The sequence below is a fragment of the Thalassophryne amazonica genome, chromosome 6 (genome assembly GCF_902500255.1).
Source record: "Thalassophryne amazonica chromosome 6, fThaAma1.1, whole genome shotgun sequence".
Classification (NCBI taxonomy): domain Eukaryota; kingdom Metazoa; phylum Chordata; class Actinopteri; order Batrachoidiformes; family Batrachoididae; genus Thalassophryne; species Thalassophryne amazonica.
Window position 1 is genome coordinate 67,106,493 of NC_047108.1, and position 14,885 is coordinate 67,121,377.

The window sequence follows — 14,885 nt, forward strand, 5'->3', positions numbered from 1 at the left end:
TGCATTAATATAATTATTTAGTTTTTGTTCTTTAAGCTGGCCCTGTTCCCTTGGTGTCATCACAGCGGCTCCAGTGCTGATCCACAACAGAATCTGGCACAAAATGTGCACTAGATGCCCTTTCCTTATGCAATTCCTGTTCTATATGAAAAAAAAAAAATGCTCACAGCTACTGGTAATCCCAGGTGGGCCCCCAAACAAGTACTAACCAGGACTTACTCACCGCACCAGGTTGGATAAACAGTTGCTATGATGTATGAATTTCTGCCATTTGCCACAAATATAATGCAGAGAGATGACGAATGTTCAGAAGACAAAAAAAATTAGCACAGCCTCTTTTTTGTTTACCTGGAAAATCGGCAGGTGGAAACGGGTCTTTCACTTCATTGACGTTTGACTCAAATTCATCAATTTTGAGCTGAGAAACACAGAAGGAAAAAAGTAATGCATACTGTATTCATGATTGCAGATGTGACATCTGAAAGAACTCTAACCTTAGCTGTTGTGGGCATGCCCTCTATTTTTGCTCTCTGTTCTGCCAGTTTCTTAGCGATCCTTTCCCTCTCCTCATCGGTCTTGTCAGGCATTTTGGATCTAAAGGGCAGAAAAGTACCGAAAATTAACTTTGATAGGCAGGCTGTAAGCCACTCATTCATTCCACAGAGAATTAATCACCTCAGAAGCTTCCGTCTCAACTTCTCCTCAGCCTTTTCTTTCTGAGCTGAAGTAAGACTCTCTGCCTCGGCCAGGTTGTCAACAGCGATTGCCAAGAAGACATTGAGGAGGATATCTGGTTACACTCAGCTCAGGAAAACAAACACACATCAAACTCACTCATCATCATCAAACGTCGGGTGTATTAATGCCAAGTATAAAATTTTTTAAACTTTGGATGGCATAGCGAGTGCAGGCAAAAGGATACAGTTTCCACAGACGAAGAGAACGATGAAATAAATGCTGACCAGGATGCCAGGAATGACAGGCCCTCCATAAGCCATGATTCCATTGTTCATGATGGCAGTCCATTCTTCACCTGTTAGGACCTGAGAGACAGCTGACAGTTACAAAGACGACCATGAAAGACAATAGTCAGGCATGAATGGATGCTGAAAAAATACTTATTTTTTTCATGCATTGGTAACAGCGTATGTCTAAAACCAGTGTTGCCACAGTTACTTTGAAAAGTTACTTTATTAGTTGCTTTTTACAGTTACTTCATTAGCAACTGCAGACAATTTGTTGGCAGCTATTGAATGTTTACCACTGTGTTACATCACCTTTCCTCCTAACACTCAATAAGCATTTGGGAACTGAGGACATTAATTGTTGAAGCTTTGTAGGTGGAATTCTTTCCCATTCTTGCTTGATGTATGACTTCAGTTGTTCAACAGTCCGGGATCTCAGCTATTGTATTTTGAGCTTCATAATGTGACCACACATTTTCAGTGGGCGACAGGTCTGGACTGCAGGCAGGCCCGTCTAGTACCTGCACTCTTTTACTACAAAGCCACGCTGTTGTAACACGTGCAGAATGTGGCTTGGCATTGTCTTGCTGAAATAAGCAGGAACGTCCCTGAAAAAGACATGCTTGGATGGCAGCATGTGTTGCTCAAAAACCTGGATGTACCTTTCAGCATTGATGGTGCCATCACAGATGTGTAAGTTGCCCATGCTATGGGCACTAACACCCCCCCCCATACCATTACAGATACTGGCTATTGAAATTTGTGCTCGTTACAATCTGGATGGTCTTTTTCCTCTTTTGTCCCGAGGACACGAGGTCCATGATTTCCAAAAACAATATGAAATGTGGACTCATCAGACCACAGCACACTTTTCCACTTTGTGTCTGTCCATTTCAAATGAGCTCGGGCCCAGAGAAGGCGGCAGCATTTCTGGATGTTGTTGATGTATGACTTTCGCTTTGCATGGTAGAGTTTTAACTTGCACTTGTAGATGTACCGACGAACTGTGTTAACTGACAATGGTTTTCTGAAGTGTTCCAGATCCCATGCGGTAAGATCCTTTACACAATGATGTTGGTTTTTAATGCAGTGCCACCTGAGGGGTCGAAGGTCACAGGCATTCAGTGTTGGTGTTCGACCTTGCAGCTTACATGTAGAAAGTTCTCCAGATTCTCTGAATTTTCTGATTGTGGACTGTAGATGATGGAATCCCTAATTTCCTTGCAATTGAACATTGAGAAACATTGTTCTTAAACTGTTGGACTATTTTTTCATGCAGTTGTTCACAAAGTGGTGATCCTCGCCCCATCTTTGCTTGTGAATGGCTGAGCCTTTTCAGGATGCTCCTTTTATACCAAATCATGAGTGTCCTCAGTTCCCAAACACTTATTGAGTGTTGTTAGAAGGAAAGGTGATGTAACACAGTGGTAAACATACCACTGTACCAGCTTTTTTGAAACGTGTTGCAGGCATGCATTTCAAAACGAGCTAATATTTGCAAAAAACCAATAAAGTTTATCAGTTTGAACATTAAGTATTTTGTCTTTGTGGTGAATTCAATTCAATAAAGGTTGAAGAGGATTTGCAAATCATTGTATTCTGTTATTTACATTTTACACAATGTCCCAACTTCATTGGAATTGGGGTTGTACATTGCTTATTAGTTGTAAGTTGTTGGCAGCTGTTAAAAAAGTAATTGCATAAAGCTGCTAATGAAGTAACTGTATAAAGTAACTAAAAAAGTAACTTTTCAAAGTAACTGTGGCAACATTGTCTACAACAACAACAGCAACAACATTCAACAACTACGTGTGTGTGTGTATATATATATATATATATGTAGCGGCTGCACTGTGCGTTGTGTTGTTATGACTCCGCCCATTCGCTCCCCTCGGGACGCGAACTCATGAGCTCCAGCATGGGAGTCGGACTCTCTAACCAGAAGGCTAAAACCCAGGGCTCTGGCCGTGTGACCACAGAATCCTTTTGAGCTGTTGGGAGTGAGGTTTACTAACTACATATATATATATATATATATATATATATATAGAGAGAGAGAGAGAGAGAGAGAGAGAGAGAGAGAGAGCGAGAGAGAGAGAGAGTAGTGTTCAGAATAATAGTAGTGCTATGTGACTAAAAAGATTAATCCAGGTTTTGAGTATATTTCTTATTGTTACATGGGAAACAAGGTACCAGTAGATTCTCACAAATCCAACAAGACCAAGCATTAATGATATGCACACTCTTAAAGCTATGAAATTAGGCTATTAGTAAAAAAAAAAAAAAAAAAGTGGAAAAGGGGCTCTTCACAATAATAGTAGTGTGGCATTCAGTCAGTGAGTTCGTCAGTTTTGTGGAACAAACAGGTGTGAATCAGGTGTCCCCAATTTAAGGATGAAGCCAGCACCTGTTGAACACACTTTTCTCTTTGTTTTGGTGTAGTGTGTAATGATGCATATAGTGTTTACATTTTTGCAGGGTTTGAGCAGCTGTTTTGGTGTGACAGTTTGTGTTTAGAAAACAGAAGATATGGTTTTGTGTATGTAGCTTTAGAAACGTGTGTTGTGTTTAGCATTTTGAGAACATGGGGGAGAGTTTTGTGAAATGTGTTTTCGCAATTTAAAAAAAACTGTAAAACTTCACTCCAGTCATCATCTATCTCAGTGACAGATATCTCTAGGTTGTGTACAACAATCATTTCTATATAGATTCAGCATTGTTTCATCATAAAAGACAGAGGAAGCGATCAGAGCGCTGTGGCTAAATGAGCTGATAGCTGATGTGTTCACTGTGCGTTGGTCATTTCAAAGCATCACAGAGTATCACCTCGTTACTTCTTAAAATGGCCTTGTTTCTGCTTAAAACTGACTTTAGAATGGTTTAAGAGGTTTTACCTTGACATGTCATGGTTAATAATCCCATTGATCCATTTGATCGCTTTGGGTGAAGAGCAGCTGAGCTCCAAAATGACATGTTATTTCTACCAGGTTCTTTTTATGTAAAATTCTGCCCCTTACCAAAAACCAAAACATTGTATTCCTCATTTTGAGTTTATTCAAGGTTACGTCAGAAACCAGGCCGGGACCCTCACAGGCAGTGTCCATCTTGTGAAAGGCCCCTAAAATGAGTCATACAACACTTTTTATACCTTGAGGGTGTTAACATCGGTGTGGTTTAGTCTCACATTACTAATGTTACTGGCTCTCACCAACAGGGGGAGCTCTCCCTGTATCTGAAACTTGGACAGATGATAGAGTAAAACTTAATAGCTAACATAAAACAAAGAATTAGCACATATTATCTAACAGACGCATGCGCAGTGGAGGCAGCGTGGACCAATTTTTAATGGGGATCATTCGGTCTGCAACACCGGGTTTGATATGCAACATTTGAACATTGGTCCAGCATTATGCCAGCAGCATAGGGCCCACTTGGAGTGTCCATGGCTATCAAACTATGCACTGTGCCACCCTAAGCAGTAGTTCTCAAAACCATACGAGGTCTGTTAGAAAAGTAACGGACCTTTTTATGACAAAAATGGTAAAAACCAGACAAGGTCTTGGATGGCACTATTTAATGTGCCACAAATGTGCAAACATAAGGTACATAAGGTTCCTTCTAATATACAGAGTCAATCCCAGTGAGTCTAAGCAGAGTGTTAACATTAATTCACCATTGTTTTCTATTGCTCCACATTGGCTCTCAATAAGTAGAAATAGTTCAGAACTACATTTAACATGAATACTTTTGGTGATGTTCAATATAATAATAATGTTGCTGGCAGTCCACAGAATGATGTTGTGGCAACATTAAATCTCAACCAATACGAATGCGTGTTTGCAGGGCTTACAATAACAGACACCTGCCTACCTATTTGCAGTATTCCTGCAAATTGATTTTCCCCCTTTTTCTCCTACAGGAACGGTGCACTGTAAATAAATGGTAAATGGACTGCATTTATATAGCACTTTTCCATCTGCATCAGACACTCAATCGCTTTACAATTAGGCCTCACATTCACCCCGGTGTCAGGGTGCTGCCATACAAGGCGCTCACTACACACTGGGAGCAATAGGGGATTAAAGGCCTTGCCCAAGGGCCCTTAGTGATTTTCCAGTCAGGCGGGCATTTGAACCCATGATCTTATGGACTCAAGCCCAACACCTTAACCACTAGACCATCACCTCCCCAAACTGTACCCTATACCCTATCATTTAATTTGTTGAAAGAATACAGGGCAACCAATCCTGGATGTGCAACATCGAGACGTTGCAGCATGAGCTACATAATGACACCCAAATGACATCATATCATAATGCCACTAAGATGTCATGATTTTACATCACTTTGTGACACTTAGGTGAGATCATCACTGACATCACAAAATCCTGACCAAAACCTGATGTCATTTTACCACCATGTATTTGCTAGGAGATGCTAATACAGTAGTGTTCAGAATAATAGTAGTGCTATGTGACTAAAAAGATTAATCCAGGTTTTGAGTATATTTCTTATTGTTACATGGGAAACAAGGTACCAGTAGATTCAGTAGATTCTCACAAATCCAACAAGACCAAGCATTCATGATATGCACACTCTTAAGGCTATGAAATTGGGCTGTTAGTAAAAAAAAAGTAGAAAAGGGGGTGTTCACAATAATAGTAGCATCTGCTGTTGACGCTACAAACTCAAAACTATGTTCAAACTGCTTTTTTAGCAATCCTGTGAATCACTAAACTAGTATTTAGTTGTATAACCACAGTTTTTCATGATTTCTTCACATCTGCGAGGCATTTAGTTGAGTTTTGAGTTTGTAGCGTCAACAGCAGATGCTACTATTATTGTGAACACCCCCTTTTCTACTTTTTTTTTACTAACAGCCCAATTTCATAGCCTTAAGAGTGTGCATATCATGAATGCTTGGTCTTGTTGGATTTGTGAGAATCTACTGAATCTACTGGTACCTTGTTTCCCATGTAACAATAAGAAATCTACTCAAAACCTGGATTAATCTTTTTAGTCACATAGCAGTACTATTATTCTGAACACTACTGTGTGTGTGTGTATATATATATATATATATGTGTGTGTGTGTGTGTGTGTGTGTGTGTGTGTGTGTGTGTGTGTGTGTGTGTGTGTGTGTGTGTGTGTGTGTGTGTGTGTGTGTGTGTGTGTGTGTGTGTGTGTGTGTGTGTGTGTGCTCAAAAAGTTTGCATACCCTGGCAGAAGTTTTAATTTTTTGGTCACTTTTTAAGAGAACATGAATGGTAACACAAACCTTTTTTTCACTCATGGTTAGTGGTTGGGTGAAGCGATTTATTGTCAAACAATTGTGTTTACCCTTTTTAAATCATAGTGACAACAGAAACTACCCAAATGACCCTGATCAAAACTTTACATACCCCTGTTTTTGATAGTGTGTATTGCTCCCTTTAACATCAATGACAGCTTAGAGTATTTTGTGGTTGTTGTGGACGAAGCTCTCTGATGGTAAAGCTGCCACTGAACATGTCTTGGACTTTATTTACATCAATTATGAAGAAATACAAACAGTATGGCACTCTATGGTAAATCTGCATGGAGTAGACTGAAGACTGAGGAAAGCCACCAAGACACTCAGACAACCCAGAAGAAGTTACAGGTGTATGGCCAACAGACTGGAAGTTATTTGATGTAGATGGACATGAATTCCTCACCCATAGCTTTGGAAACACTACAATAAAAATTTGAATCCATTTCATTATTTTTAATCATGTTTTATTCTGGGATTTTTGTGCATTGTTGAAAGTAAGTAAGTCCCTGTGGTTTCTCCCTTGTTTAAATCAGGGTTGCCATAGCAGATCTAAGGTGGATCTGCATGTTTAATTGTGCACAAATTTTACACCGGATGATCTTCCTGACGCAACCCCTTATTACATAGAAAATGGGCAGGGGTGACCTTGAACGGGAACCTTCCAGACCAGAAACAGCTTGGCCTCCACTCTATTTTTTGTGGCTTTTGTAGTGCATTTTTATTAATGGGGTTTCTTATAATAAGCCCTATATAAAAAAGTTATCATTATTATTACACTGTTAAACCGAACACTCCATTTTAATACAATAATTAAGTTAATGTAGCTCAAACTTTGAAAAAAGTTATAGTCACTCATTTCAATTAAATAAACTAAAACATGAATTGTTATCATAACAACTCAGTTCCTTTTAAGTGGCATTTAAGTGTTGGTGATGAATTTCCAGTGCATTCCATTTGCTCATTTTAATTGAGTTTATGTAATGGAGGCCAGCAGGTGTCACTGTGAATATGTAGTTAGTAAACCTCACTCCCAACAGCTCAAAAGAATTCTCTGGTCACAAGTCCAGAGTCCTGGGTTTTAGCTTTCTGATTATTGAGTATGACTTCCATGCTGGAGATCATGAGTTCGCATCCCGAGGGGAGCGAATGGACAGACTCATAACAACACAACACAGAGTCAATAAGTAAACCAAAGAATGCATCAAAAAAATGTAATCCAAAATGTAATGCAATTTTTTTTAGGCAGAAATTTATGTCACTTTTTTATTGAAAAACATAAACTATATGAGTATTTACATCAGTTTAATTAACTATAAATTAAGTTCCTAAAACTTTAACAATTACATTTTTGAAAATTATTTTATTTAAGTTGGAAAACTCAAATGGTTTAAGGCAATCAGTTTCCTCAAATAGTTTGAGTTCATCAAACTTATTGAGTTTTACAGTGTATCAAATGCACGATTGTTTGGGTATATAAGTGCGCCGCAGTATAAACTGAATTGTAGAAGTTGCAAGACCTCCCAAACTTGTCAAAAAAAATACAACAACCTGTGACATATACTCTGGACAGTATGGTAACTCACTTGAAACACACTGATGAGGGCCTGAGGGAAGTTATCAAAGTTACTGCGTCTGGGTCTGTGGTCAGGAAAGTTGAATTTCCCCCCAAACACTTGCATACCCAGGAGGGAGAAGATAACAATGAAGAGGAAGAGAAGGAGGAGCAAGGAGGCAATGGAGCGCACAGAGTTGAGGAGAGAGGCTACGAGATTACTGAGAGAGGTCCAGTATCTGGGGGCAGTCAACAGACAAAAAGAGTTAAATTATAACAAATTCTCTGCAGTTTTTAGCACAGCTGTTTATTTCTGGTTCAGAGGTCATGTATGTTGCAGTCTTCAGAGGCCTGTAGACTTACTTTGTGACTTTGAGGATCCTTAGCAGCCGAATACACCTGAGTACAGAGAAACCCAGGGGAGTTACGGCTCCCGCAGACAACATGATCATCTCCAGGATGCCACAGAGCACCACAAAGAAGTCAAAACGGTTAAACAGAGACATAAAATATGCTCGGGGACCCAGAGCATACATCTTCACAAACATTTCTATGACAAACAGCACCAGCAGCACACGACTGGCAACATCTGGTGGAACAAGAGAGGAGAGACATCAGACATATGCTGGGACAGGCAAATGTCAAACTGTCTAAGTTTATTCATCACTTACCTTGTAGGGAAGTGAGCCGCTCAGGCTGGTGGTGATGCTCTGTGGCTATGGTCAGAGTGTTTAGGAAGACGAGGAACATGACAACCCAGTAGAAGGTATTAGTTTTCACATAAATCAGGCACTTCATCCGGAAGAAACGATTCCAACGCCTGGCCAAGCGGCTAAACACAAAAATGGCCCTGCCTTACTGTGCAGCACATCTTGGGGATGTAATATGTGATAACTTCCAGAAACTTTCTTAATAGTAATTAAATGTCTGAAGACTCACTAGTAATAAATGATTCGACTTTTGCCTTCCAAATCATACAGGCTGTCTGTGTCAGAATCTCCACTGGTCAAAGGCAGGAGTCCTGACAAAAGAATAACAGGTGTAGTTCAGAGATCTACATGTGATAGGTGTTCAGGTGCTTTGTGGGTGCTGACCTTTGCCCTCTCGGTCAGCATCCAGCACTTCAGCATGAGTGATCCACTCCATGTAGCCATGGAGGTCCTCATCCAGCTGTTGACGCTCTCGCAGCTTTTGGAACTCTCCCCGTGACCTGGCCTTCTCTCGCTCTTTAGTAAACTCTCTGAAACATGGAACATGTTATTTTCTCGTTGTTTGCTAATGTGAAGATGTCAGATGTGAGCTATGTGATCATCTTACCCACTGAGCACACCCAGAACCAGATTGAGCACGAAAAAGGAACCCACCAGAATAAGTGGTACAAAGTAGATCCAGGGCCATTCATTCCCGATGGCATCATTAATCTGAAACACAAAACTGAGTCATACGCATGTGAAGGTCATCTCGACATTGGCCCTGTTAAGTAATTAATTACTGAGTCTCAAAGAGGTTGAGGTATTGACAACAAAATGAAAAATAAGGATAAGAGACCCTAAAGTCCTTTGGACAAGGAAAGAATAATTTTGACCAAACAAGTGCCATTATTTAAGTCATTTATATATATCTACCTGAAATAGCTAACACATGGGGATTTAGCTGGAAAGTCTAACTTACCATGGTGAGATAGTCACCCAAGGAATCTCTGTACAAACCTTTGGTGAGGGGGGGCTTTGAATAGTTTTTGAGAAAGTCAGCAGATGGTGTTTTTTTTTTTAAACCCCTCTGGGGAGTTATGGAGGGCCTTTAGAATTATTCATGGTCTATGAAAATATTTGTGTAAGTTGAAATTGATTTAAAACCAACTATGCAGAACTATAGAAGACGTTATTGGGCAGTTTTCCCAACAGTAAATTCATAAATGTGCAAAATATCATCATTTTAGACCTTCTGAGGGCCCTTAGAATGCTTCAAGGACAATTACATTTTTCTTGTCTGTATGCAGCTTCCCAAAAATATTTCTGCAAGTTTAGTGCAAAAGTTCTTCAACAAATTTTCTTCAATAAATTCAACAATGTGAAAAAAGACATTTCTTTTTTTTTGGCCTCTCTTGGGGGCTCATAGGGATTCAGTCAGAAAGTCCACACAGTCCCCCAAGGATAATTGGTACCAAATTTTCGAACCATTGTATTAACATTTTTCCAGAAAACAATATGATGACACACTGCACAAATCTTGATTGTATTAGTTCTATTGACATTGTCCAATGAACAAAAAAATTACAGAGATTTCTGCAATGTTTTGCAAACCAGGAAGTCTGCTCATAGCATCATATCAAAATGTGCCTTTTTCACAAAAGTAATACATAGACAATTTTTTCCACAGTTACATTTATGAAATTACATGTAAGATGCAAACTGTGAGTAAATTCTACATTACTGTCCTGTATTTGTCAAGGTCACAGTGTTTGTTGTGAAAAGCTGTTCACAAACATCACTTTTTGGTCTGGGACTGGAAATCACAACATATTCCCTATGATTAGCAGAGCATGCACAGTAATAATGGAGAGATTGAGTGGGTGATTGGGTCGGAAAGGATTTCGTCAGTAATTAATTTAATTTAATTTATTTAGTTTATACAGCACCAAATCACAACAAAGCCACCTCAAGGTGCTTCACACAAGTAAGGTCTAACCTTACCAACCCCTAAAGCAAGCACACAGGTGACAGTGGTAAGGAAAAACTCCCTCTGATGATATTAAGGAAGAAATCTCAAGCAGACCAGACTCAAAGGGGTGACCCTCTGCTCTACCAAACAGGTTTACAATACAGAACACAACACAACAGCACTTGACGAGAGGCAATGATTCTGTAAAAACACCTGCATATTCAGCTCTGAAATTTTATGTTATGACAGAGGTGAGGACCAGTGAACCTCCTATCTTGGACCAGGTTGCCGTCTTTTAACATAACAATATGCAGTTATTCTTCTATACCGTATATTAATTTAATTAGGAACATTGACATAGCATGACATATCTGGGCTTATTCAAGCAGGCACATGTGAAGAAGGTCTTTTGCTTGCATGCAATTTATAAAGAAATTGAAACAGAACTAAGATGACATGCATGTAGTCACTGACCCAATAGAGCACTTTGGTCCATCCCTCCATGGTGATACACTGGTAGACAGTGAGCATAGCAAAGCCAATGTTATCAAAGTGCGTGATGCCATTGTTTGGACCTTCCCAGCCCGGCCGGCATTCAGAGCCGTTAATGATGCAGCGGCGGCCGTTACCAGCCTGAGCACAGGGAGCTGGCAATTCACCTTCTGCTGTGGCAAAGATATCTGACGAAGAAGAAGAAGAGGTGAAGATAAAGGAACTTCATGTGCAGCTTCAGAAAACTAACAATGAAAATTACAATTTCAAGCACAGTTGTTTTTGGTTCTTTGAAACACACTTGTGCCAGTATAATAGCAGGTCTTATGCATTTTGCACTTGAAGAGTTCCAGTCCCATGATGGCATAGATGGTGACTAGTAAAAAAACAAGCAGGGCGATGTGCAGCAGGGGTAGCATTGCTTTGAGGATGGAGTTCATCACCACCTGCAAGCCTGAACAGGAACAGTAAAATCAAATGATAATAACCCCATTCCTGGTGGTAAGTCTTCTCCACATATGCAGTATATCCAAACAATTAAAACACTTTGTGCATAAACTATTCTGTCTGCATTATTAGTGGTTTAAAGCTCAGGTTCTTACTAGGAACTCCAGACACGAGGCGTAAGGGCCGCAGAACTCTGAACGCTCTCAGGGCCTTCATGTCAAACCCTCCACCTTTCTCCATTGGTACACCTGCTATCTTATTGACGGTATCCAAGGCAAAGGTGAACAGACTGATGGCAAAATTGGTAGAGCAGTAAGTAGCACATTACCCCACAACATATATCATACATCATAAAAATAGTCAAAATCACAAGAATGCCTCAGTAGGCTCTTATCCTTTTTATATCAAAATATGTGCATTTAAAAGTGGACATTTTCAAGTCTTAAAGCTGAACATAGCGATGTCTTTGGTTGGTAGAAACATTCAGCTGCAGCACAGATCTCATCTTACCCCATGAAGACGATAACAAAGTCCAATATGTTCCAACAGTTCCGTAAATAGGCCCCTTCGTGGAATACAAACCCATATGCCACTATCTTCAAAAAGCACTCTACAGTAAAGATGATCAGGAAGATGTATTCTAGGCTCTCCTGAAAACAGGAAAACACAAACCAGGAAATTCAATTTTATGGCAGCCTCCTCCCCGATAGAGTGTTCTTGTCAAACACATGGATCTGAGCAACTTTGACAGTTTTAAGCATGTGCTGCAGAGAACATTAATTAAAGGTATTAGAAAGTTGATGTGTGGTCTACACACCACAATATAAATGTACAAGTAAACAGAGTAAACATACTGTATGTCTGTAATGGTGTTTCTGACTGTGAATGACTTCATCACATGACTTCTGTGTGACTTCATTATGAAGTCATTCGTATTAATCAATCACAAATATTATACTGATCAATATATGTTTTTGAGGTAACACTTTACTTGAAGGCACCGTCATAATAGTGACATCATACTTTTTTTTAACTGTTACGTGACATAGTATGAAGGTGTCATAAACATTAAGTCAGTGTCATAAATGTTTATGACTGCTGTCATTAAGTGTCATTCGGTTTTTGTAATGACAAGTTGACAAGTTGGGATACAACCGAAGACCAAAAAGGCCAAAGACAACGTCTGGTCATGTCACTTTGTTTAAAGTCAAGTTGTTATAATCAAGACAACCCAAAAATGTCAACTTCTCATTATAAAAACTGAATGACAGAAGTCATGAATGTTTATGACACTGACATAATGTTTATGACACTTTCATGACTGTTTCATGTAACAGTGTTTCACACTGAAACAGGAAGTGCCAAATTTTGAGTCCACAATGAAACAGGAAATGTCAAACACTTCCTGGTTTACAGACGAGATCTTGTGGAATCTCGCGGGAACTCAGTGGCAAGTTCACACTGAAACAAGAAGTGCCAAATTTTGATTCCACAGTGAAACAGGAAATGTCAAATGTTGAACACTTCCTGGTATGGGTGTAGCTGGGTTGCACTGTACTTTCCTGAAATCTGATTAGACACCCCAAGTGCCACCCGGATGATTGACATGTCACTGCACTACACGTCTGGTTGAAAAGAGCCATTTTGAAATCAGTGACACATATTGACTGCTAGGTCCATCTTGCATAGTAATTGGTGCTGTGTTCCACAAAAAAGGTCTAATCCACCTTAGTAGAAGAAGAAAAATGTTTGAGCCAGTTTTGAATTTGAACACATCATCTGAACCACAGACTCCTAGTTATATTGGTGAGTAAAACAGCCATTTTCTAATGCCTAAAATGATCTTCCTTAAACTCAAACTGACAGCAAATCTCTACAACTTGGTATAAATTTAATTAAAATACAGCTTCCTGATGGAGTGGTGTAAAGGAGGTTTTTGTTAAATAGAAGATCTGAAAGAAAACAAAATTCTCTGGTCTGATGAGACAAAGATTGAACTCTTTAGTGTGAATACCAGGCGTCATGCTTGGAGGAAGCCAGGTACAATCCCTACAGTGAAGCATGGTGGTGGCAGCATCATGCTATGGGGATGTTTTTCAGTGGCAGAATCTGAGAGACTAGTCAGGATTGAGGGAAAGATGAATACAGCAATGTGCAGAGACATCCTGGATGAAAACCTGCTCCAGAGTGCTCTTGACCTCAGACTGGTGTGAAGGTTCATCGTTCAGCAGGACAATGACCCTAAGCACACAGCCAAGATATCAAAGGAGTAGCTTCAGGACAACTCTGTGATGGTCCTTGAGTGGCCCAGCCAGATCCCAGACCTGAATCCAATTGAACATCTTTGGAGAGATCTGAAAATGGCTGTGCACCAACACTCCCCATTGAATCTGATGGAGCTTGAGAGGTTCTGCAAAGGGGAATAGACAAAACTGCCCAAAGATAGATGCACCAAGCTTGTGGCATCATATTCAAGAAGACTTGAGGTAATTGTAATTGCTGCCAAAGGTGCATTAATAAAGTATTGAGCAAAGGGTGTGAATACTTATGTACATATGATTTCTTAGTTTTTTATTATTATTATTTTTAATAAATTTGCCAAAGGTAAAAAAAAAAACAAAAAAAAAAAACTTTTTTTCATGTTGTGATTATGGGGTGTTGTGAGTAGAATTTTTGGGGAAAAATGAATTTACTCCATTTTTGGAGTAAGCCTGTAACATAACAAAATGTAGAAAAAGTGAAGTGCTGTGAATACATTCTGGATGCACTGTATGTATTATACATATAGAAAGATGACTACATTAAAAAATTACAACGTAGGAATATGTCTGTAAATTTTTTATTTGTGTAAATACAGTCACATATAGATCTCCTCTGAATGTTTGCAATTTGTACTTATCAGTACAGTGAAAAACTAATATGAACATACATATACAGTGGGGAAAATAAGTATTTGACCCCCTGTCAGTTTTGCAGGTTTTCCCACCTACAAAGAATGGAGAGGTCTGTAATTTCTATCGTAGGTACACTTCAAATGTGAGAGACAGAATCTAAAAAAAATCCAGTAAATCGCATTGTATGATTTTTAAATAATTAATTTGCATTTTATTGCATAAAATAAGTATTTGACCTCCTAGAAAAACAGAGGTTAACAACTGATACAGAAACATTTGTCTGCCATTACAGAGGTCAAACATTTCCTGTAGTTCTTGACCAAGTTTTCACACACTGCAGCAGGGATTTTGGTCCTCTCCTCCATACAGATCTTCTCCAAATCTTTCAGGTTTGGAGTTCCCAGCTCCCTCCAAAGATTTTCTATTGAGTTCAGGTCTGGAGACTGGCCAGGCCACTCCAGGACCTTGAAATGCTTCTTACGGAGCCCCTCCTTAGTTGCCCTGGCTGTGTGTTTGGGGTCATTGTCATGTAACATCTTACATCTTACTGAGGGAAGGAGGTTGTTTGCCAAAATCTCGCA

The 14,885-nt window shown here is 39.5% G+C and overlaps 1 protein-coding gene across 1 annotated transcript in view; it reads right to left on the minus strand.

Moving 5' to 3' along the window:
* Positions 1 to 14,885, minus strand: part of LOC117512349 (dihydropyridine-sensitive L-type skeletal muscle calcium channel subunit alpha-1-like) — a 107,567-nt gene that overhangs the window by 79,171 nt on the left and 13,511 nt on the right. Inside the window, exons 3-16 of the mRNA XM_034172377.1 lie at positions 11,921 to 12,060; positions 11,566 to 11,699; positions 11,265 to 11,417; positions 10,946 to 11,151; positions 9,128 to 9,231; positions 8,905 to 9,050; positions 8,750 to 8,831; positions 8,482 to 8,642; positions 8,174 to 8,399; positions 7,842 to 8,049; positions 923 to 1,043; positions 676 to 790; positions 495 to 594; positions 349 to 418 (exon numbers count right to left, since the gene is read on the minus strand). Coding sequence (XP_034028268.1) covers positions 349 to 418; positions 495 to 594; positions 676 to 790; positions 923 to 1,043; positions 7,842 to 8,049; positions 8,174 to 8,399; positions 8,482 to 8,642; positions 8,750 to 8,831; positions 8,905 to 9,050; positions 9,128 to 9,231; positions 10,946 to 11,151; positions 11,265 to 11,417; positions 11,566 to 11,699; positions 11,921 to 12,060 — 1,966 coding nt within the window. The remainder of the gene's footprint in view (positions 1 to 348; positions 419 to 494; positions 595 to 675; positions 791 to 922; positions 1,044 to 7,841; positions 8,050 to 8,173; positions 8,400 to 8,481; positions 8,643 to 8,749; positions 8,832 to 8,904; positions 9,051 to 9,127; positions 9,232 to 10,945; positions 11,152 to 11,264; positions 11,418 to 11,565; positions 11,700 to 11,920; positions 12,061 to 14,885) is intronic.